Below are 23237 nucleotides of genomic sequence, written 5' to 3'. Positions count from 1 at the left end.
CAGATCAGTTCTTAGACCAAACACCCTCACTTCAACACGGTTCAAAGCTATCCGAAACATCAGTCTTTGGTTTGGACCCTTATAGCTGTGTTTGGTGCACACCCAAAACGAAGTTTCCATGTTCATTTTCCTCAAAAAGCAATCCTATTCAGAGTCACATGCAGCAAGTGAGGAAAATTGGAGGATTCACTTCAAAATCATAGTACTGCCAAATCAAACACCACCACTGTACATGAAACCCCAGGTGGAGAAAAGTCCTCAGCTAAGGCATTTTTTAAAACCTACAAATGGTTTGCAAACTACATCCTATATTATAAGAGAAGGGAACTCAGCAGATGACCTTAGCAACAGAGTACTTTTTAGGTACAAATAAAAAGTAAAAACTTTTAAAGTTTGTCGCAGAAAGAGAAGCAGAAAAAGAAAAGTGAAAACGGGAAGGGAGAGGAACAAAATTTCCTTATACTCATTCTAAAATTCATGCATTTTAAACCAAGATCTCTACGGGGCATAAGTGCTGAGCCACCGATCTGCATTGCTGAATGCTGGATATGTAGCTCATGAATGGAAAAAGGGGACCTTAATAACACGTTTGAAACTGACTCCAAGTATGGGTCAGAAGAAAGATGCAGCCCAGGTGTCTTCAACTGAAATAAAGATCTAACAGGAGGACAACATGACAGAAGGTGAGAAAAAGACAAAAGGAGCACTAAGGGATTAAAAAGGCTGGGAAAGCAATTCAGGTTAGCAACCCCTAACTTAATCCTGACCTTTCTGTAACTTTTTACCTTGATTTAGTTGACTGAACTAACTTTGTGGGAAGCTTACACAACTGAACCACAGAGTGATTTCTCCTGAAGACTGGGCAGAAAGAAGAGGAACTCACATGGTCACTTAGGGGTATTAATAACATTGAATTATAAAACAATACAAAAATGCAGTCATTACAAATAATTTTTTTAACTACAAAAAAACTTTCTAGAACTATAGTTAAGACCCCCATCTTAGCATTATTACTCTCAACCACATTAATCCTGGATAAATACTTCTCGGTCTTTTCTTAAGGATGCTAGAAATTATAACAAATGAAAACCTGTAGTTTCAAAGACAGCTGCTAACGGAACAATCCATAATATTGAAACTAACTTATATTTCTCAAACAAATAAAACAACCATAAGAAACACATCAACATAACAACTCAGTTCTCTGCATAGGTAATGCTCACAGTGCCAAAGAGCTGTACCCATGCGTGAGAAATCCTTTTGTGCTACACACTCTACAAATAGGAATCCCTGTGTCAAAATATTTGCAATCACACATCCCAGAATACCAACCATCATTATGGAAAGTTACTTTTAAAATTTTGAAGTGAGAGAATTTGCTTTGATATAATGCCATTATTCTCTTAAATAAAATATCAAATACCACTTTTTCCTGGCTGGTGATACACCCCATCAGAGGTTACAGTTCGATTTAATAGTGTCTCAAAGTCTTCTATTCATGAATCAGTGGAAAGGAAGGTGCTATCTTCATAATGCAGGAGCATTTTCTATCTAAGGTCCAAGACAAGACTCACCAAACACTATATAAGACTTGTCTTTGACCTGCCATAATTCACATTTGAGTCTTTAGCGAACAGGTACAAAAGTCTGCAATTGCAATTCAGTGTTTTCCAAAAGTCTACCTAACATGCTTCCGTGCTGATGAGGAAGGTAAGTTGGCAAACACTACTCTTATTCTTTCTAGTTTTAATTTCTCTGAAAATAAAAAAGCAAACTAAGGACATGCTGGCAAGTTGTGGGTATTCAGAAAGTAAGCACAAATGCCACTCAGTGGGAAATATGCAGAGCCCACACACACACTCCCCAATTTCTTTTTACACCAGGCACCAAATATTTAGTTAGCAAAAACCTTTTTTTCATTAAACACATCTGTGCTGGCTTTAGCTGGGACAGAGTTAATTTTCTTCATAGTAGCTGGTATGGGGCTATGTTTTGGATTTGTGCTGAAAAGAGTGTTGATAATACAGAGATGTTTTGATTATTGCTGAGCAGCGCTTACACAGCGTCAAGGCCTTTAATGCTTCTCACACATGAAGCTGGGAGGGGACTCAGCTGGGACAGCTGACCCAGCTGACCAAAGGGATATCCCTGACCATATGACATCATGCTCAGCATATACAGCTGGGGGAAGGAGGAAGAGAGAAACTGCGGAGTGATGACATTTGTCTTCCCAAGTCACCATTATGCGTGATGGAGCCCGCCTTTCCTGGAGATGACAGAACACCTGCCTGCCGATGGGAAGCAGTAAATTAATTCCTTGTTTTGCTTTGCTTGTGTGCGTAGCTTTTGTTTTATGTATTAAACTGTCTTTATCTCAATCCACGAGTTTCCTCACTTTACTCTTCTGATTCTTTCCTCCACCCCACCGTGGGGGGAGTGAGCGAGCAGCTGTGTGGGGCTTAGTTGCTGGCTGGGGTTAAACCACGACACCATCAGAAATGGTTAAATGTTATTATAGCAGGAAAAGTTACTCTGTTCTACTGCTGATTCCAGAAGCCACCTGCTATATTCCTTTTTAATATCCGTTCTTTATACTTCTACTCTAATTTTCACTGATCAGCTCTTTTAGGAGTGAAACCTCTGCAGTATTTATTAAATGTTGGGAAAGGCTTATTTTTCTTAGCATTGGCACCCTAAAGGCAGTTTATAAAAAGCAAATGAAAAGTAAGGGAGGTGCCAAATTTGATCCACTTATAATAAATGTATACAAGCATTAAATTGTCAACATACAACTTACAGATCTAGCCTTTGCAGGGATTTCCTCCCCAACTGAGTAAGAACAGCAAGTTTAAACAGACTTTTTGGCCAAGAACCACTTTTTGTTGTGGTTTCTACAGCAGCTTTAAGGGAAGCTGACTGTACTTGGGACTGACTACTAAATGAATGCAGAATACAAATAAAAACTTACCAAACAAAAGAACAGAGATATTCACACTTTTCCATATGCTTCACATAGTAAAGAACATTACAAGTAGTGCGGGGGGGACCATTCTAATACACTTCCAGCTGCATTTTTTTGCTTTATATTCCTTCCTCACTAAGTCTTAAGCCAGAAACAAGACAACATCTCCACTGTTGTAAAAGTCCATCTCCGTTTACCTGTGCTAGCCAGTTTTAAAGAACCATAAAGTTTCTTCTGTGTTTACTACTGGTATGTTAAAAAGAACCAGCTTAGAGCACAAAACAGGATGGTTTTATCAGAGAGAAAACAGGCTAACATTGTGTGGTTTAGTTATTAAATAGCATGTTAAAATATTGCAACTTGTAAATATTAAAGACATTTAATATTTTTCAGGGCAAACGAAAATCTACCTACACATGGAAATAGCACTCTATCCAACACTGAAGACATCACATAAATATCTACTTTGTTCTTGGGTTAGAGTTGAGGGGGGGGGTGGGGTGTCAGCAATACTGTACAATTTTGGTTAAATTCAACTGTAACTTGTAAGAAAAAAGAGGGAATAAACTGACTGAATGATTTTCCTTAAGAATGCCTGACACAATCAAATTCATACTAACACGTTAGCTCTTCACGAGGACTTTTTAATCCATTATACGACTTTTCTTGAGAGAAAAGCCAAAACTGAAATTTAACTGAACTGTGTTTCTATTGCACTAAATTTCAGTATTCCACTTTTGGAAATCCGAGATTAGTAAAATAATATGTAAAACATGATACCTGACAACTTCCATTTTTTGTAAAACACACAAAAGTTAACACATAAAAGCAGCTATGGAAAGAAAGAGAGAATACAACCATCACTGTTTCTTCACTTCACTTATTAACAAATCTAAAATACATCTACTGGAATTTTTAACTGGCACAGAAGAATTTTTACTATGCCAATAACATTACCATAAATTTATAGCCTGTCTCCTGCTATTCTATGGCAAAGGTTTTCAGCAAAAACCAAGGTAACTAAAGTATTATTTGTACTAGCAGAATATAATGAATGCTACTATTTGTAATGTTTGACAGCTGTTTGACAACCAGAAATACAATATATTCAAGTTACGCAGTGATTTTTTTACTCTAATATTTGCCTATGATGCAATCAGAATTTCAACAAGCGTTTAATATGTAATGAGCATATAAAAATTTCCCCTTGAATTCTGATTGAGAAAATATCAAGACGAAGCACAAACCTCTTGAAGTTGGGTAGAAATAGCTACTTTTAACAGCAGTGCTTATATTTCAAGTTTCATTTCATGAAAGCAACAGATCTCAGCAAGCAGGCAAAAAAATCCATTAACCACTCATTTGCCAAACTAATTTTTGGCATGGGACAGTTAAACAGTCACCAATAAAAAGTTCACCATTTACCAGAAGGCAACTTCACCATAAAGGAAAGCTATTTTTGACCATGGCAATTAGTCTCCTCATGTTTTAAGCACTAAATTCTATTTTCACATTAATTTTTAAAACTATGTGGCTTTAACTTAAAATAAACTGTACATCAAAAGAATGGAAAATAAACAGCCAGGAACACAATTTGACGAATTGGATTTGTTTAGTTTATTTAGCTAAACAGGGTCCATTGGATCTCTTTAATAGGCTGACAGTTGCACTGGGCTGGTTAATAAAACATTCAACACAGTATCTTCAGCCAATATAGAAATGCAAATCCCACCAGAAATATTTTATTCATGAAACAGTAATTTCAGTTACTACCAAAGCAAAAAGAGAAAAAAAGAAACAGGGAAAAAAAGAAGGGGGGTAAAAAGAAAAGAAAAAAAGGACTTGCTTTGCAAACAAACAGTGCCATCTAGTGTCATTCCCTCAATAAACAAATCAAGAAACCTGAAAAGGGCTGTAATTAATCCTTCCAGTGTCAAACTGGTAGCTTCTCCCTATTTTTTTGCTTTATCAGTAGCATATGTCTCTCCCTATTCTGCAGACAAACACAAATTAGCCTCACTCTAGCTGGAAAAAAAAAGAGTAATAACACATTAAAGAACTTGAGAGTTCTAGTCTGAAAAGCAAGCATGTTAAATGATGGGTTTTTTTGCTCAGCATGTCTGCTGTTTTTTTCTTGAAATCATTATGTTTCTAACTCATGACAGAAATCAAATCAAACTTTTACTTATATGAGTGCAGGTGAGCAATACAATGAAGGGAGTGTCTGATACGCTCTGTTCTGCTTATTTGTCATCGCACCCCACACCTATGTTCCAACTGCAGAACCTTTATTACTATTGCTATCAAAAGCAGGACAATGACAGCTTGCTTCTTTTTGCATGACAGGTAGGAGAGTATCACTTGACTAGAATAAGAAATCAGCAAGAAAGTGAGAAAGTCTTTCTCCTAACGTCCTCCCCAAAAACAGCACTCACTTTCTGTGTATGAAGTCACTTTACTCACCACCTGGCTAGAAGTAATTTTGAGTGGACATAGCTTCTTCCACTATATGCTAGGAAGAACAGCAAACAGATTTAGTTCTACCACTTTGAGAAGTAGAAGTTCTAACATAAGAACAAATTGCATGGTAAATAGAGAAATGATAGTTCTCTACCTGGAAAAGACTGATGAGGGCTGGCATCCAGATGTGTCTGAAGACAGCCAGGTGAGAAAGCATGTTTAGTGAAAAAGGCAGAGCTGATGTTGTGCTGAATTTCTATTGCATGCCTTAAAACGTGTTTTACAGAAGGATTTCATTCTGCCATAGACCACTTTTCAGCTTCATTTAATACAGAAACATTTTGTGTGTGAAGGAAGAAAGAGGCATGAATGCTTACATTGCACTGTATGAGTCAATATGCCTTTCATTCACAGCCCCCAGCCAGACAAGCATTATCAGACTCACCAAATCACTTCCTGAAAGCACCTTTATTTGTAATCATTCAGCCAAGTCTAGTGCTCCACAAACTGGTTTTTCTTAAAATCACGTACATCAACTCCACCGTAACAGTCACTGACTTGCTGAAGGACTGACAAACAGCATGCCACAAAACTCAACAGTCTTATCCTACATGTTAACAGATAACCAACATCTCTGGAGAGACACACACAGAATTTCCTACAAGTATCAAGGTGAAGTTGGTTGAGAAAAAAATCTAGTTAATGAATTCATTTTATCAACATTAAAAATTTGCTGCTTGGTTGCCCTTACCCAGCATATTATCACTTCACACATTGTGTTATGAGATGCATCTTACTGGCCAAACATGGGAGGATTCGTTGTAAGCAATACCTACAGAACTATAAAACCCAGGAGGTAAGGTGTGCTTTGTTGGTCTGGCCTCTCAGGGATCTCAATTAAGAGAATTATAATCCCTTAAATTAATTACAAATTAAGCATGTTAACTTCCATCTTTCACACTTTCCTCTAGTGAAAAGCATGCCATCACTAGTAAATTCCATAGTGAAATAAATTTCCTTCCTTCTCCATACTTTCACAAAAAAATATAAAAAAATATTAAGATGTAAATAAATTAGGGCAAGTTTACTAGAGGATCTAAGTTATACCACCTCTTTAAGCAAAAACTCTGTTACTCTGTTTAGACCTTGAATGTTATAAAAAAAAAAAAAAAAAAAAAAAAAAAAAAAGACCATTCTTTTCCATACCACTTTAAAATGTCAAATGCTTCCGACTTCTTCCACCAGAAACCCATGAAGGTGAGGACACAAGTGAAAACAAACTGAAGACAATGTGGAATTTGTCTCTATGGAAAAGAAGGTGGCCTAATGTTCAGCATCAGCCAAGCAAACAAATATCATAGCAGAAGTTATTAGAAAAGTAATAGAGGAAAAAAAACAGTGCCTCTGTTTAGAGCAATTTGAGTACAGCGTAGAAGACTGATTACTTATATCTATAAAAATGGCACAGTGAAGGAACTATTGTTCACAAAACGCCTTCTCAAAATTAGATTGTCACAGTACATAGTCAGATATTTCAAATTCTTTCTTCTGAAACTTAACCAGTTCAATCTTGTGTGCACTAAAACAAATCCCCCACAGCCCTCTTCAGAAGAGCTGTACTACTCACATAGCAAAAACTAATCTGATTTCAGAAGTTTCAAATTTGTCAACAAGACAGGATTCACTACAGGAACGCATGCCTGCCCGTGCAGGGTGCATGTGCATACACGACGTGTACACATGGCAGGTTCCCTGTTTTTAATAACGCTGTTGGGATACAACTATGAAGACAGACACATCTGTCCCACACACAATTTATGATTTTGTAGCTATAAAGCATTAATGCTTTGCTTTATAAATCAAAATAATCCAGCAGTGACAGCTGAGTCTCTAAACTTTTTGCTCAAACTGCAAAGTTAGGGAAGACTCTGGCCATAAAGACACAGGCCACTAACTTGCCATTTGACAAATGTCACTCATTATGCTTGTAGTTACAAGAATGTCTGTCTGAGTAGGTGACTGCACCTGAAAAAAGGGCAGCAATATTTGCAAAAAGCACCCATTAGATAACTGACACAGCTATAGCTGTTGTTCAGGTGAGTTTTTGGACTCAGGTGGTACTTCAGAGTCACACAAAAGAGCTAACTTTATCAAATGAAATTCCACTGCTTATCTCCTTAAATGTTTTTAAAGCTTTACAGCGGTTGCCATTTTAACAATGATCTTAAACAGAACCTGTATGAGGTATGAAATGTGAATATATATCTTCACTATTTACTGAACTGAAGCTATTGTTAAATGCCAAAAACGTTTAAATGTTTAGTCAAGTTTTGTACAATGCATCTGTCAATATATCTATGACTGCTCCCCCTTTTTTTTTTATTTTTGCTTTTAAGTTGAAGGTCAGAATAACCAAAGTAAGAAAGTAAGTACCAATTCTGAGTCTTTAGAGGGAATTAGTATTGTCTCTTGGATTGATAACAAATGCTACCTGTAAAATTTGCTTCTGTGCTGCAATAACACAATAGGAACAGTTCCTATGCCACCTCCTTTATTTGATGGCTATTTTCCTTGTTGAACATACCCATCCCACTTTCAGCACTGACTGTGTAGTACTCATTTTTGTAATAGGAATATTACTGTGTAATATGGTCTTACTTTTTTTTATAATTCCCCATCTATGTGAATGCCTTATACTTCAGATACAAGCTTTTCAAGAAAATTCCTGCCTTTTCTTTTTTCTTTTTTATGGTGCCCTGACATTGAGGCAGTACTTGGAAGCCTTGGGGTAAATATAAAAGCTAGCAGATAACCACACATTTGCTAAATTTATATAGTTACAGTTTCACATGAACTGGGATAGATTCAGGTCAAAGTATGTTTATAGTATTTCAAAAGCCTTTTACCACTGCATATACCCACTTTTTAAAAATCACTGGCTCTTTTAATGAAATAATTAAGAAAAAAATGCTTTATTTGAAAAAATACAGTCCATGTACTTAACAGACTGCAATAAAATACAAGGCTTTTGTTGCATTCAGAACTTACTTCATGCAGGCAGTCACCACAGACATTTTACATCTGAAACAGTGGAAAGCAAAATATTTACAAGCTTAAACCACATAACGGTGCATTGGCAGGTGCAGGAAAAAGACCTGCTCATAGGAAGATTGTTTTAAATTTCAGGAACTCCTTAGCAGGTGATCCCAAGACCTTTATCAACCCAGAAAGCAGAAGTACGTGGTCTGCAACTCCACTTCGGACCACCAGATAGAGCCATTACCCCAATCTCTGCAACCCAGACAGCCTAGTCCGGGCAGAAGCCCCAGAGCCACCACAGCTTTGGGACTACAGCTTTCATGACCTAACGGATGAGAAACCTCGCTATAAAAGGGCGGTACTGGTATATACTATTGAAAATAAGATAATAAAACCAAGATTTAAAACTGCAACTTAAGAAAGACAGCATAAGGTTTAATATTCTGTTTTGATACGTTTATCACACACAGCAAGCCACCCTGAAACTTAGCTTTTTGAGGTGCACACAGCCTTTTTGCAAAGAAGTAGCACTTTATGCTTGCCCTATTCTTATATTTCTCCCCGGGCATCTGTTCCTCATGGAATACTGCACAGCACTGAGGCAAGCATCTGAAACCACTGCTACCTTAAGTTGAGATGCAATGCTTGCTTTGTTTAATTTTCCTCTCCAAGAGAGAGGGACAAGATAGAGCAAGGTGGCTTTTTCTCCTCAGCTATGATTTAATGCAATTAGTGGGTTACCAACTACCCGTGTGCAATACAGTGCCTGGGGTAAATGTCATTGCCTCCACACACACCTTCAGACTGCAGAGGACTGATATCGAGTCATGACTTGAGATAACAAGGATTAGCCATGAGGGGAAATAAATCTCCTATTTGCAACTTGTTCATATATGTTTACAAATTTAGAGATGAACAAGCCACGTTCAGAGTAACTTTTCAAAGCACAGCTCAACTGAACTTAAATCCTTATTTTTTAGAATATATTTCTGGCATAGTAAAGTGCATAGAAAAGACCACTATATATTCATTAAGATGCCACACCATGTAGAAAATAAATTAAAGTGATAGTCACTGCTTTGTCATCATTACACCTACTGCCCAAGATGTCACCAATTAGATATTACCTATCACAAATAAACCTTAATATTGTCCATCCTGCAAGTAAAGACTGGACAGTCCATATACCTCATGTTTCCTTTTCCTAACTTTTAAATATGTTGCTGTGCTGCTGTTTTCCATAACTGCTTGGATGACAGCAAAATTTTAAGATGCTATAAGGCATAAAAATAACCACAAGATCAAAACTCATTGTTTCATTATGATGAATATAAAAGAAAACAACGAGTGCCCATTCTGCATTCACTTCATGTTGGAAATATAGAACTCAATGAAAAAGACTGTATACTGAGGTATATAATTTTTGCAATTCATTTCACAGACATGGTTTCTTTAAAATGAAACACACACTTCAAGGTGATTGAGAAATGTCCTCTGCACAGTGTTACTTCACACAGGAAAATGCCAAGCCAAATACATTCTTATGAAGAACAACAATTCATTCTTATGAACAACACTCTTATGAACAACAATTCATTCTTACGAAGAACAACACTTAACTTCACAAGCTCACATCTGCGTGCCTTTTGGAAGAGCCAAGAATTTGACCAGCAAACCTGGAAGCTGATCATAACCTGAAACTGACAGTATCATTTCCAGTTAAGAATTTCCCTTAATCTAAAGAAGTGAATTAATTTTAAAAGTACTTAGATCTACTTTCCCTAAAGGTCGTCTAAAGCTCTTACATAAACTCTACATGCTTTGCTTACAGTCAAACAGGTCAGAATATTTTCAAATTCTACCTTCAATAGCCATGCAGCTTATAGAGTCAAAATAACATTTCCTTTCCTTCCTCCTCTTCCCTCTTTGAACTCAGAACTGAATCATTTTGTTATATAGTTTCCAACAAGTTGCTATTTGACTGGAGAATAATCCCAAAAGATTCTCAAACTCTCACATACAAACTTAGAAAAAGAAACTGGAATTATGTAAGGAACTTAGTTGTAACAACACTATTTTCTATATAACTGAGATTTTTCCAAGCATAGCCATTGTTTTCTTTCAGTACTTTGCTCCATCCTTCACTCTACTTTCTTTCATTGATCTTCTGATGAATGCCATACTTGGGTTTGGGCTGTTGGTTTTTTCCCACTATTATGATCTGTTCCTTCCTCTTTCTCATATTGTTCTTGCTCCTTTGCTCTGAGCACAAACTTATGTTCTTTCAATCATTTAACTCCCTATGCTATGATGCATTTCTTCCACATGCTCATTTCTCCTTTTCCATAAAGAGTGTTCAGTTGTGAACTCTTCTATTCCTTATTGCCTGGGAATATGGAAGTACCAATCCCCCCATCTGCCTAAACCGAGAATCAGGCCAGCCACAAATATATGCTAACAGCAAATTCTGCCACATCTGAGAATATTAACAGTGTTCACTACTGGTCCAGAAATCGCTCTCTCTTGGAATCCACTGTTTAGCCAGCAGGGCCATATGCACTTCCTACAGGGGAACAGCATGAGATTGTCTCAAAATTTTGATGCAAGTCTTTTATCCTAACATTCCTCAAACTTTAAAAAACTGCAACCATCTTCTAATTAATACATTTTTGTGTGACTCCTCAACTTGGCAGAAGGACAGAGGAGTGACAGTCAGCTGGATTTCCTGGCTGCAGGTATAAACATTGACTCCCTTCCCCTGAAGGAATAAACGGCTGCCAGCAACCTGAGAAAATTCACTGTTCTCCAGTGAATGGAAAATACTGCCACTAGTTATTTATTTCTCTCTACCCTGGAGGAACTGAGCTGCTGCCAATTAACACAGCATTTTCTTACACTTTGAACTTTTTCAGGATTTTAGAGGAAACAGTTTTGTCTCTATGTAAATCTATTCAATGCAAATCCTAGTCACAAAAAAGGACTGATAACTGTAGCAGAAGCCCCTAGACAAGGGAATCTTGTTAGTTTGCATCCGTTACTTGAAAAATGTAGTATTTATAAGCGATTTGTACAAAAGTCAAGAAGAATCTAAGTGCAATGGAAAAGAAATCACAGAGACTAAGAAATGAAGTACACGTGAGATAAACTACATTCAAAAACCCCATGGATTGGAGATTATATTGCTTTTCATTTTATTTCCCACATTACTACAAGCTGTCTTAAATGAACCATTATTTTCTACTCACAGTATACTTACATTATAATTTAAGTATTAATTCTGATGTTCCACCAGTCATTCCTTGATAAATAGGATTAAAACCTGACTATTTTGCCTACAGCATTAACACGCAAAATGTTTAATGGCACAGAAACAATCCAGATCCAGGGCAAAGGGAAAGAAGGCTAGTAACCTGGATACTGGAATGAGACCGAGACAAAAACAAAAGCTTCTCCTCCCCAGTTTGGTTTTCATCTGCACACAAATGCAGCAAGATAGATGCAGAACTCATCTCTTGCAATAGTCAAAAATACCGTCTCAGCTGCCCAAATAACTGCATCATATATTTTAAAAATTCTCATAGATGCCTTCTTTATGTAATATGTTAAAAACTCACAAAATCAGCTTCAAGTTTTCCCATTTCTTGTTTGTAGCTTCTCATCCTACTGCTGTACATTCCTCGGCTTTGAGGTGGGATCTCTCGAACTTCAAGTTCCATCTGCTCAAGCTAGCAAGTAAAAATAAAGAAGAGACATGTCAATCAAACGGGTAATTAAAGCAAGGATGAATTTATCTAAATTGTTTACAAATACTGAGAAACATTCCTTCTTTACCAAGAAAAATGTTGACTATTCTGCAATATACAAACAAATTACCAAAATCTTCACACAGCCTTAAGTCAACAAGCAAGTGACAAAGTTAATATTAACGCTTAGAAGGAATGATTGTAGTCAAACATTTCCGAATTTCAATTCCAAATGTGATGAATACATTTTATTACAGGAAAATAGTAAAACTGAGGTGAAATAACTTCCTGCAAATGAGCATAGTTCAGAAAAAAATCTATGTCCTTCCAGCTGCATGGTTTTGAAAAACATTGGCTGAAAAAGGTATTTTATTTATTTTTATATACATACACAAGTGTGTGTGTATATATACAACTATATAAATATACATGTGTCTGTGCATACATGTTTAAAGTTTTATTTACCACCAGCATCTATTTATAATAAAACAATTCTTGGTCATTTAAATATTGCTTACTCATCAGTATTACAAAGCCTGAACTGACTGCCTAACTCTACATCCCAGATCTGTGTGTAGGTATATTAAATAGCTTAATTTCAGGGTTTAATGACAATACTATTCAAGAACTTGTATACAGTTAAACACATTAAAATATCAGAGATAGAACATATCTCTCAAAAGCTTTTTCTATTTATTCTTGCCATGTAGAATACTAAGGGGCCTGACATGCAAGAATATGGCACAGAGGTACAGAAAATCAAAAATAATTATAAACCAGGGCTAAGCTGCCTGCTAATTACCTGCTCACCGGGTCATGGAGCCTGCTCTACATGGTGCTGTCTTTTCAGAAATTCTGTTCTGCACAGCTGAAGGTTCCCTTACCTGCCTTTTAAAATCTTTCCAACTTACTTAAAAAAGATAAAAGAATATCTCTCCTTGGTTGCTGTAAGCACCTGAAACAATATTTACTCACCTCCTACTGATCTCAGTTGAGCAATATGGCATTGGAACACAAATGCCTTTCAATTAGGGTCCCAAGCTACCAGTTACAGGTCTTCATAAGGGGCAGCTACAGTTTACTCCTATGTAATCGCTTGCTTACACTTTGAAATTTCATTGTCATATCGTAAGAAAAGCATGTGAATTTAATCAGTGGAATTACCAGATACTCAAAAGTCATCCCGCCTGATCTATTCTGATTATACAAAATGATATTCAATAATAAACTGTAAAGCAGATTTTAATTAAATAGTCAGTAATGAACTGAAACATGCAAATTAGTTTCTAATTCTAACCAGTTCTTTGGCTCAGGCTTAACTTTCCAAAGGGGTATTATAAATTAAACCGATAGCTGGAATTAATGGCTTATTTCTTATCAATTTCATCTCAATATATTTGATCTCAAATGTTCTATAAACACAGAAAACATTCCTCTCATATTTATATAATTATATGTGCAAGGTCAGGATATTTTAATGAAGTCTCAATTCTTATCTATTATATAAAAATGAAACCATCTCACAGTGAATACAGAATTTGCAGAAAGGATCAGACCACAGTCCTATAAATCCAAAAATGTTCATTCTAAGCAGTCAGTATCACAGAGTGTAAGGTCCAAGGAACAATGATGAAGCATGCATATTTAAGCTGACCAACATTTAACAGGTTGGTTTTTTTTCATCACGAGATTGAACTGGTGCACTTTGTGGCTGGACTGATAAATTTCCGTGCAAAGTCATGCAGAAGATAGTGGTCCAAGCAGGTGTGAACCTAAATGCAACCTAATTTCATGCATCTTCACTTTCAAGCCTCATATTATCGGTCATATAATCATATTTTTCATACACAAGTAAGAACAGAGCTAAATTCTACTTAAAGATAAAAATAACCTGGCACTTGAATCTCAAAACTTCTGTAGAAGCTCGAGTCTTCTTTAGAAAACCTACAAGCTCAAACTGCTGTTATTGCTTGAGTTCAAACATGCCACCATTGTGATGAAGCTGAGTGTTTTGGTCCAGATTCATAAGCCAGTCCCCATCCTTAAGGCTTCTGATGGTTTTAACCTAGTAGGTTTGCTCCTAACAGCCGGTTCACTCCCAGCACCGAGTACAGCATAAAGCAGAACACCACTGGTATTTCCATTCAGAAATACAACAAAGTAAGGCAGTGCTGCTGATGTTAACCACTGAGACCCCAAAAGAAGTCTCCCCCTCCTGCAGGAACTTTTCCACATGAAATCGCTCTGGATAGTTGCTATAATTTTATGAAATTTGTAAGCTTCGCTATTTTATTCTGATTCTAAAGTCCTGGAACTAAGATAGAGATCTATACTAAAAACCACAAGTGTCTAAATAAGAATAGCCTGGCCTTTGCAACACTAAATTTAATGTGCATTATTAAAAAGCCAAGTGTCTAGACAAGAATAATTTAGCATTTGCAGCACAATTTTGTGGTGCGTTCCTCATAAAACATAAAGGCAAATAACACACAGGCATCTTTTTCTTCTTAAAAGAAGAATTTCAATCAAAAATGCTTATTCCAGCTCTTCTAGCACATGCTAGATTTTATCCTTAAAGAATTTCCCTAAGGTTATCACAACATTCACCTTGCTTGAAAACCTGGTAAAAACATTCAGATACTCCACACTGGATGTAGAAGGACAGGATTTCTCTCCAGAGATCTCTTACTCAACAGCTCTGGCTTGTAAAGGCAGCTGGGAGTCTGAAAGTTTTGGTGTCAGTTTTGCATACAGACAAATCAATTACACCAGTGATTTTACCCAAACAGAACAGACTGTTTAAAAACAATCAATGTTTAGTCAATGTAAATAAATTATCTCTACAATAATATTTATAATACATGAGAGTGTTATTTCCTAGCCAAGTAGGAAATAAAAACAAAATCAGCTAAACCCAGCTTTGACTAGTCAAGACAATGAAGCAAAACAATGTACGAAAACTATCAATAGCAAGGAATTAAGTTTATTTTTATTTTCTACTGTAGTTTTAGTTTAAAAGACGACGATCTTTTTAATCAGTTCTGTTATTAGCAGGTTTGTTCAAATTGATTTTTAAACCCAAGCCTTGACATTAATCACAAACATGTTAGGTAATTGCTTTAAGCCAATAATTGAATTAAGCACCTGTCCAGCAGCATTAGCAACAAGATCTAAAACAAAAGCGTGAAAGAAAAGCCAGTACATTAAAAAGATCATCATTAGGATAGAAGTACAGATACAGGATTTACTTTTTAATCTTATAATAAATACAAATTTAGATGATCTTTTTCTGACATAAGGAGAGAAGTAATAAGCTATTAACTCAATTTCTGCTCCTTCCAATCTTACTTTGAGTAGAAAACCAAATTTGAATGATTCTTCTTCAGACCACCCATGCTACAGTTTCCGTCTACTGCTATACCTTTTTTCTGTGTCAAATTGTAGTGAAAAGAAGATTAAAAATATTTCTAGTTTTTTACTTTTTTTCAGCTGTTTGAATATGGAAGTGCCCAAAAGGCCTTAATATATCTTCAGAACACCCTTAAGAGGTGGGACAGTAATTTTACCATGTCTCTCACTGAGAATACCAAATCAGAGAGGTGAGGCACCTTGCCATCCTCACAGGGTAAACCTGCAGGGAGTCATCCCAAAATCCAGCTCTCTCGAATGTTATTCCAATGCTCCAGTCTATAAGATTAATTCAGTTGTTAAACTAGAAGCACAGGGTATGGCAACAAACACTCTAGAGACCTTTTTCTTCCCATGCCACTTAAAAAAGTGAATTTCAATATTACTGTTTAGTTAGAAACCAAACCATTGATTCAAGTTGCTCAATCATAAGAACTTTCAGTAAGAACTAATTTCCTTTACCTATCCTAAGGGTCAGATAGTATTTCTGACACTAGATAGACCAAACACATTCACAAGCAATAACCAAGATCATCTTCAGGAAAGGAAATGTCAGCCATGTGGGAAAAAGTCAATCTCAACTGTCACTAACACCTTTGCTCAGTTACTCCACATCTACAAAACTTTACTTTTATATTTCATCCAGATGGAGGACATGGCAGGCTGTAATGAGAACAAAATAAATTTTAAAAAGTCACAGTTGCTTAACACATATTGCTTTCTTCTGTCAGTGTGGACCACTAACTAATGCTTGGTTAACATATATACTCTTCTCGGATCAATAACCCACACTACCATTATCTCCTTGACCTCGAACAACCAAGTATCTTTATACCTCACTTGTTAAAAGAGAAGAAAATATCTACTGCTCTACAGGACAATGAGACAGATTAAATCAAATAGACACATGGATCTACAAGACAAAAAACCCCAAAAACACAAGGGAAAAAAAAACAAATAAATGCTCCAGGTGTGTAAATATTTAATTAATTCCCTAAAGTAAGAGACATAATCCACAACTCAAAGCAGCCTGTAACAGTTTACAGCAATAATGCAAACATTAAATCACTTAACACAAGATTAAAAACAGATACACTCCTCTTGGGTATTTCATATTCTCAAATAAGAACTATTTCAAAAATATGATTACATTTTCTAATTTAGTTATTGTTAAGTATTTTTAGGACATCATCTGTGATAAATGTTACCCCTAATGATCCTATTATTTTCCCTGGGAATTTGCAGTTTACATGAAAAGCCAAAACGTACCAGTTCCCTTGCTTCTTCGAGCTGTTTCTCAACATTTGCAACCATCTGCTTCTTCTCATCTGAAACAGAATTATGAAAATACCAGTAAAAATGTGCTCTTGCCATGAAAGAAAAATATACCATTTCTAAAGCTTACATGTATCAGTTAAAACTGTCGCAAGGGATTTATTCTGTGTGACATCATCAAGCACTGTGATACCCATGCTAGTAATAAAAAAATAAATAGAAAAAGGGAGTCTGGAGAATTCTGGAAGTCTTCTGCTTTGTTATCCAGCATTTTTTAGTTAGGAAAGCAAGGAAAGTAGTTACAGCTGCTCCAGGTGTAGGAGTTATGCCTCAGCAGGCGCTTGATGGGTATGTACAAATGCATTGAGAAGGCACATATTTACACCAAACAGAAACATAAAAAAATGGTTTAAGAACAAAGGCTTATTTTATTTATTTGCAAAATATGAGATGCACAAAATCAAGCATCACACTTATAATGAATCCAGGTACTGAAGAAAAATGAGGTTTCTATTTCCCTGCTCCTATGCTGGGTCTAGAACGATTTCTTTTACTTCAACAAAACCAAAATTAAATGCCACGGGAACTACAAGAAAAACACTGTCTTCTAGTAGCAGTTAAAGTGTAAATTAGTAACTAAAGATGAAATTTAAAAAAAATTAAAATCAGTTATAAGCTATATGTAGCAATCATCATCTGCCAGGTTCCTCAACAAGTCTATATCCCAGCTATAGAGAGCACATCTGACTTTCGACCTGTCTGACTTTTGACCACCCATTCTCAGAGATGGCAGAGAATCCAGTATGAACTGAGGTTCTGTGTCATATCTGCCAAGTATCCCAGTTCCTTGACCACTTGCTTTGTTGCAGCATGAAAGAGAACTTTCTGAGAAATATTCAGTCACTGCATAATAAAAAATCCTTACACTGCTCAATTACTGTGGGAATTCAGGGGCTTCAATAAACCATTTGCACTGCCTTTCGCATAGCCTTGTGCTCCTCTCATGGCCACATCTTCTATCTGTCAGACTATAAATCCATTCATTGTCTCAATGAAGTTAACAACAAAACTCTGAACATACAACCCTTCATACCACTGTTCGTTTGAAACCAAGAGCATCATGAGACATCTATGCTGGTGGTTTGCCTGATGAAACAGATAACAAGTGAATTGCACAAAATTATCTCCAGTCACTACTCCTCACAGATCATGATGGAGAAGTCTACGTTGACACAAGGGACTTCATTGTCTATGTTCATAGTTTTCTTTTTTAGCCTGAATTCCTTTGCTTCTCTTCCACACCACCGCTTTGTAACCTAGAATTGACACATTAAAGACCAAAAGGGACTACCTGATGATCTCCTTTGATTCTCTGCATGCCACAAGCCACTTGAATTTCAAGAGGGACCTACTTTATTAAATGTATATGATTTATTATATCGCTTCTCACAGGCTGAAATGCTTTATTTTTAAGCAAACTTAATGTCATAAGCATCCCCATCAGGGGATGCTGAAGTAGCAACCAAAACTAGAATTTCTGCCACATAAAGTAAAAGATGCCCTTAAAACAACCTTCCTTAAAAGCAACAAAACTACTTCTGAAAGAACTATATTGTTACAGTTTTTGGTACAGTTTTAAGCATGCCCAGCTTAAGCACATCACATTTCAGCTGAGTCCTCCCACTACCATTCCACAGTATTTTCTCATTTACCTAAGATACTCTACACTCTCATTTAAGGGCATGTAAACATCATGATATGTCCTTCAGTTATATACACTGGAGCTCTGCCTGCAGAAAGGCTCAGGTTCAGGATCATTGCACCTTTAAGATAATGCAGAGATCTTTGCAAAAAACCAGCTGCCTTCTGAGGATACACCATCCCGCACATGGCAGATTCACAAGAACAAATCATAGTCATTGGGTCATCAGCCAAGAAGCTGCTACAGTATTGTGAGTAGTTCATTTACAGCCCAAAAATAAGACTATAGTCTGAGGTCCTTCCCTATGGGAAAATTCCCTTCAGAGAAGCCCAAGTTCTCAAGCATGTGTTATAGCCAACTGGAGAGGCAGCAAAGACTCCTTCTGAGATTGGGCTGGTTAAGCAAGTGGTCCAGTGTTGGTGAGGTTCATGTAAAGTTGAGACTCTCTCAGGCTCTTACTCTGCTATATCCTATATGAACAAATGAAGGTGTTCTGTGTGGCAGCAGTAAGAACTGAAAACACCATGTCTGGCAAGACACAGCTAGAATAAAATCTTAAAGAAATCTGAAGCCCTCTAGAGTAAAGGGAACTCTGCAGTGACACAAGTGAGAAGGAAGCACTTGAATCTCCCCACAAATGAAGTTAGGGCTCACCTCTAAGACCTCCCAAACAAGAGTTTCCCTTAATCTTGAAAGGGGCCCAGAATTTCATCAAGTAATCCTCTCAACAAAGCTGAAGCCACGAGAAAAACAGCACTTCTCTTGCAATTCTGGAATTCGCACTGCCACGCCAAGTGGATTCTACTACAGCAGGTGTAGAAAATGCTTATTTCTGTGCAGCATTTTTAGTTCTCTGCTAGCAGTGTCTTTCTTTTAATTTCCTACGAGGTTCTCATAGTGGCACCCAAGCCAGAAAATGTAACGGTTAGTGATTTATCTTGTAACGTAACTAAACCTAAAAAAAAAGAGAATTCACCACTTGTTTGACCACACATTTCAATTCTCCTACCCAGCATCCCAAAACACCTCTGCTGTTTCCTTCATTTGGAAGCGGACAAGATGATGATGGACAAAAGGAAAAACAATGGAAGATATAAACACACAATATCATTTTATTGAAGTTATTTCAAACTATTTATTTAAAACTATATCAGCAGAAAATAAATGTACTATAGCAATTTCAGTATTTCCCTGAATTTTACTGGATTACAATTTCCATACACATTAAGTAACCTGAAATTTAGGGATATAAAGTTGGGAGTTCTGGATATTTTGTGCTGTACAAATTCTGTGTGTACCTGTGATTACAAGAACTGCCTGGCACTCCAGTGACCAGTAAGATCTTACCTACCCACTGAGATACTAAGCTACAGACCTTTGATAGGGAAACATTAGTGCACAAGGAGGTCTGGCTGAATGAAACTGCTCACATAAAATTGGAGAGGTATTCAAATGATCTTCAATGGTTTAGTTAATTAAACTTTAACCCAACTCCAGAGTTGCATTTTAACATTGTCTCAGATTTATCAATCATCCAGCTGGTGACCAGAGCAACTGCTTGGGAGCGAGGCCTACTAACAACAGGCCTTTGTTCCTTCAAATACAGATGGGTGAGCAGGCACATGGCAACATGCTGGCACTGCAGCTTTGGAGCAGTATCTTCACAGATTTCCAGGAAAGCAGCTGAACTTGTTGCAACTCTTCATCTTCTAGGGCCCACAATACCATGTAGTCCTCAGAGCAAGAAGGGGTGACAGGATCCTGGAGGATCCAGGTCACTTTGATAAGGAAAAGCAAGCTCACCCAAGTATAAGTATCACCCACTTGGTTTCACTTTCCTCTCATCAGCTGTATCCACATAAAATCCTGGTGGGAGTATGCTGCCTGGAGCCACTTGCCTGCAGACTGCCACTACCTCTAGGCCTGTTGTTGATATCAGCAACAGAAGCATGAAATGCCACAACACCAGCAATCAGGAACCACTTGCTGAAATGGTTCTCAAACCAATTACTTCCGGTTTTACTGCCACAGTTAAGCTAAGGAAACGACTTATTTCACAGTCAGAATCCCCATAGAAAGCAGGGCACAATATCCACAGGATGACTTGCTCAGAGAGTGCAGGTGAGGTCAGAGGGAGTTACTCAGAGTAAGAGAAGCTTGCCACTAATCTAGTAGACCAGGACAAACAAGTTATTAACCAATTAAAGATCCTCATATTACTAACTGTATTACTCCACCATGTCTTAGCAGTTTTCAATCTGCCTACCTGATCATTTCCTTAGATACACTTCCCTCATATGAAACGAAAAGGGCTTTTTATAAATTTTTTTTCTTAATTCAGAATTGATAATATCCATTAAAGAAAATAAAAAATAATGCTCCATCAAATATATCTAAATTTTGAATACAATTTGTGTCTCCACATTGTCGGACAGAATGTCCTAACGGAAATATCGCATGTAGCTTGTATAATTCAACTGGACAAATTGACAAAATATGGATAAAGACTGGAAACAAAAGTGGTTTTTTCATCCAGGTAAGGACTGCAAACAAAGAAATCCATTCTGTGTTTGTCCACAAGGTTGTATCACTTTCATTAAAAAACCCAAGCTTTTACTACATTTTCCTGATTTTTTTCAGCCTTGCCCTTGCGTTAGTCACTCTTTCGTCTCCCAAAATACAGCAGTTACAGAACGGCACAAAACTGTCTACAAGTGCAGAAAGATAACACAGCACTGGTCTGATCTCACAACCAATGAAGATATTAAAAAAATCTGGACCAAGACAGAGTAGTCTCATTTATTCTTTTTATTAGCACATGCTGAGAAAGAAACTGAGTAACAAAGGGCTTCAGTTCATAGACAGCTTGCAAATTTTGCTACACTGTCTGAGGTAGTTTGCGTATTCACCACTGCCAGAAGTTACTGTCCAACAGTAGAGACAAATGGAACAATACATGGTTTCTCTCTTTGGGTTATAAAACTGGTTTCAAGAAGCACAACATAATGAGCAAGACCTGAAATGGTGACTGGAAACTCTAGTACAGGGCTACAACAGAAGATTAAATCGAGTTTCTTCAGCTAAATCTCTGAGACTGAAATACAGTGCTTTGATCACCCAGTAGAAAATGGTATTGAGTACAAGAAGAATGACAGCACTCAGGTCTAAAACCATCACAATCCCCAGGCTACTGTGCTGGGAAAAGACTAAATATCGCCATTTGTGCTGATAAAACTCTCTTTCAGATCAAGCAATCAAAATTTATAAAAATTTTTGGTCAAATCACAAGACAGATGTTTCTCTGAAACACCAAGAAGCATTGATAAAACACATCAGCCAACAATCTTCATTCTTCAAAGACCTGCAACAGCATCACAGAAAGTCTATTTAAAAGCCATTTCTCTATTTAGAACACTTTCTTTAATTCTCCACATGATGTTTGCCTGAACAGAAGACATTTTTTCCCAAGACGTTCTATTGTCCCTGCTGCTTATTGTTTTTGTAGTATCACAGTGCTTTTGTTTCATTTCTTGCTGAACTATTTGTGACAATAGGATTGTTTGTTGATCCATCATCCTCCTAGAACACAAGAAAGCATCAAGTCCTGACAACACCGAATACAGGAATGTTGCAAAAACAATTAACCAGTATTTCTCCAATTCAACTGAATGCGAAGGTTACAGCAGGTCCATCTTGGGCAGCAGAAGGAAATAAACCAGTCACTAGACTTCAGGAGATCTCTGTATTATGCAGAAGTAGCACAAGTCCTTACACCTTTCATCCTGCTTCTTCCAGCGTGGAGGAAGAAGGCCATCAGCAATCTCTCTCAAATCACTGCTGCTGAAAACTGGCACCTCACGTGCATCTCTCCTCACGTCCCCCTCCCACCTCATAATCCTCTTTCTGAGGCTCTCTCAGCCATCTCCACAAGAACTAACTGGAACTTCTGGTGATGAAGAAGCAAAGATCTTGCAAATATTCCTATTAAGAAACAAGGGAAAAATGTGTATTTAAAATATTTCTGATTAAAGTGTTCAGCATAGTCAGAGATTTTTTTTTTTCCAGGTGGTCAAATGCCTCTGTTAGCTAAGACTGCAAAATTTTAAGTCATACATGAATTTTTTGCTGATGAAAGACAGAATAGCTCTGAAAATTGAAGCAATGCACTCACTCATAAATGTACAGTGCAAGAAGTAACTAATTCAAACCATGTACGGCCCGCCTCAAACCTTACAATGGAAAAGCCACATCTTAAAAAAAAAAAAAAAAAAAAAATTAATCACTGTCTTATCATGAGCCCATTTAGCCCAGTACCACACTACTGGTACCACTGGGAACATGAGAGGAGGAGAAAGGCAAATTATTAAAAAAACCTTCTAATGGTCACATAAAAGAATCATGATTTCAAAGACTGCTGCTTTGAGGATATGTCACTGTTTAAGACATCTCATATTTAAGTTCCAAAGCCTCCCTAAGTGAATAAGGAAACAGATTCAAGGGGAGGATTATGAAAATCCACTACTACTAAGCAGAATATTCTTCCTACTATTGAACAGACACTGATGACTCCCAACATCTATACAAGTAGGAAATTAAATGTCTACTCTTTTTCCATAAATCAGTGTAGCTTACTGATTTTCAGAAGTGG

At 36.9% G+C, this 23237-nt stretch overlaps 1 protein-coding gene across 5 annotated transcripts in view; it reads right to left on the bottom strand.

Moving 5' to 3' along the window:
• VTI1A (vesicle transport through interaction with t-SNAREs 1A) overlaps window positions 1–23237 on the bottom strand; it is a 286743-nt gene that overhangs the window by 261334 nt on the left and 2172 nt on the right. For all 5 annotated transcript variants that reach the window (XM_074907749.1, XM_074907747.1, XM_074907751.1 and 2 more), the window contains exons 2-3: window positions 16882–16940; window positions 12076–12186 (exon numbers count right to left, since the gene is read on the bottom strand). In XM_074907749.1, coding sequence (XP_074763850.1) covers window positions 12076–12186; window positions 16882–16940 — 170 coding nt within the window. The remainder of the gene's footprint in view (window positions 1–12075; window positions 12187–16881; window positions 16941–23237) is intronic.

The sequence above is a fragment of the Athene noctua genome, chromosome 5, assembly GCF_965140245.1.
Source record: "Athene noctua chromosome 5, bAthNoc1.hap1.1, whole genome shotgun sequence".
Lineage (NCBI taxonomy): Eukaryota > Metazoa > Chordata > Aves > Strigiformes > Strigidae > Athene > Athene noctua.
Note: the sequence above shows the minus strand (reverse complement) of the source record. Positions and strands in the feature narration are given on the sequence as shown.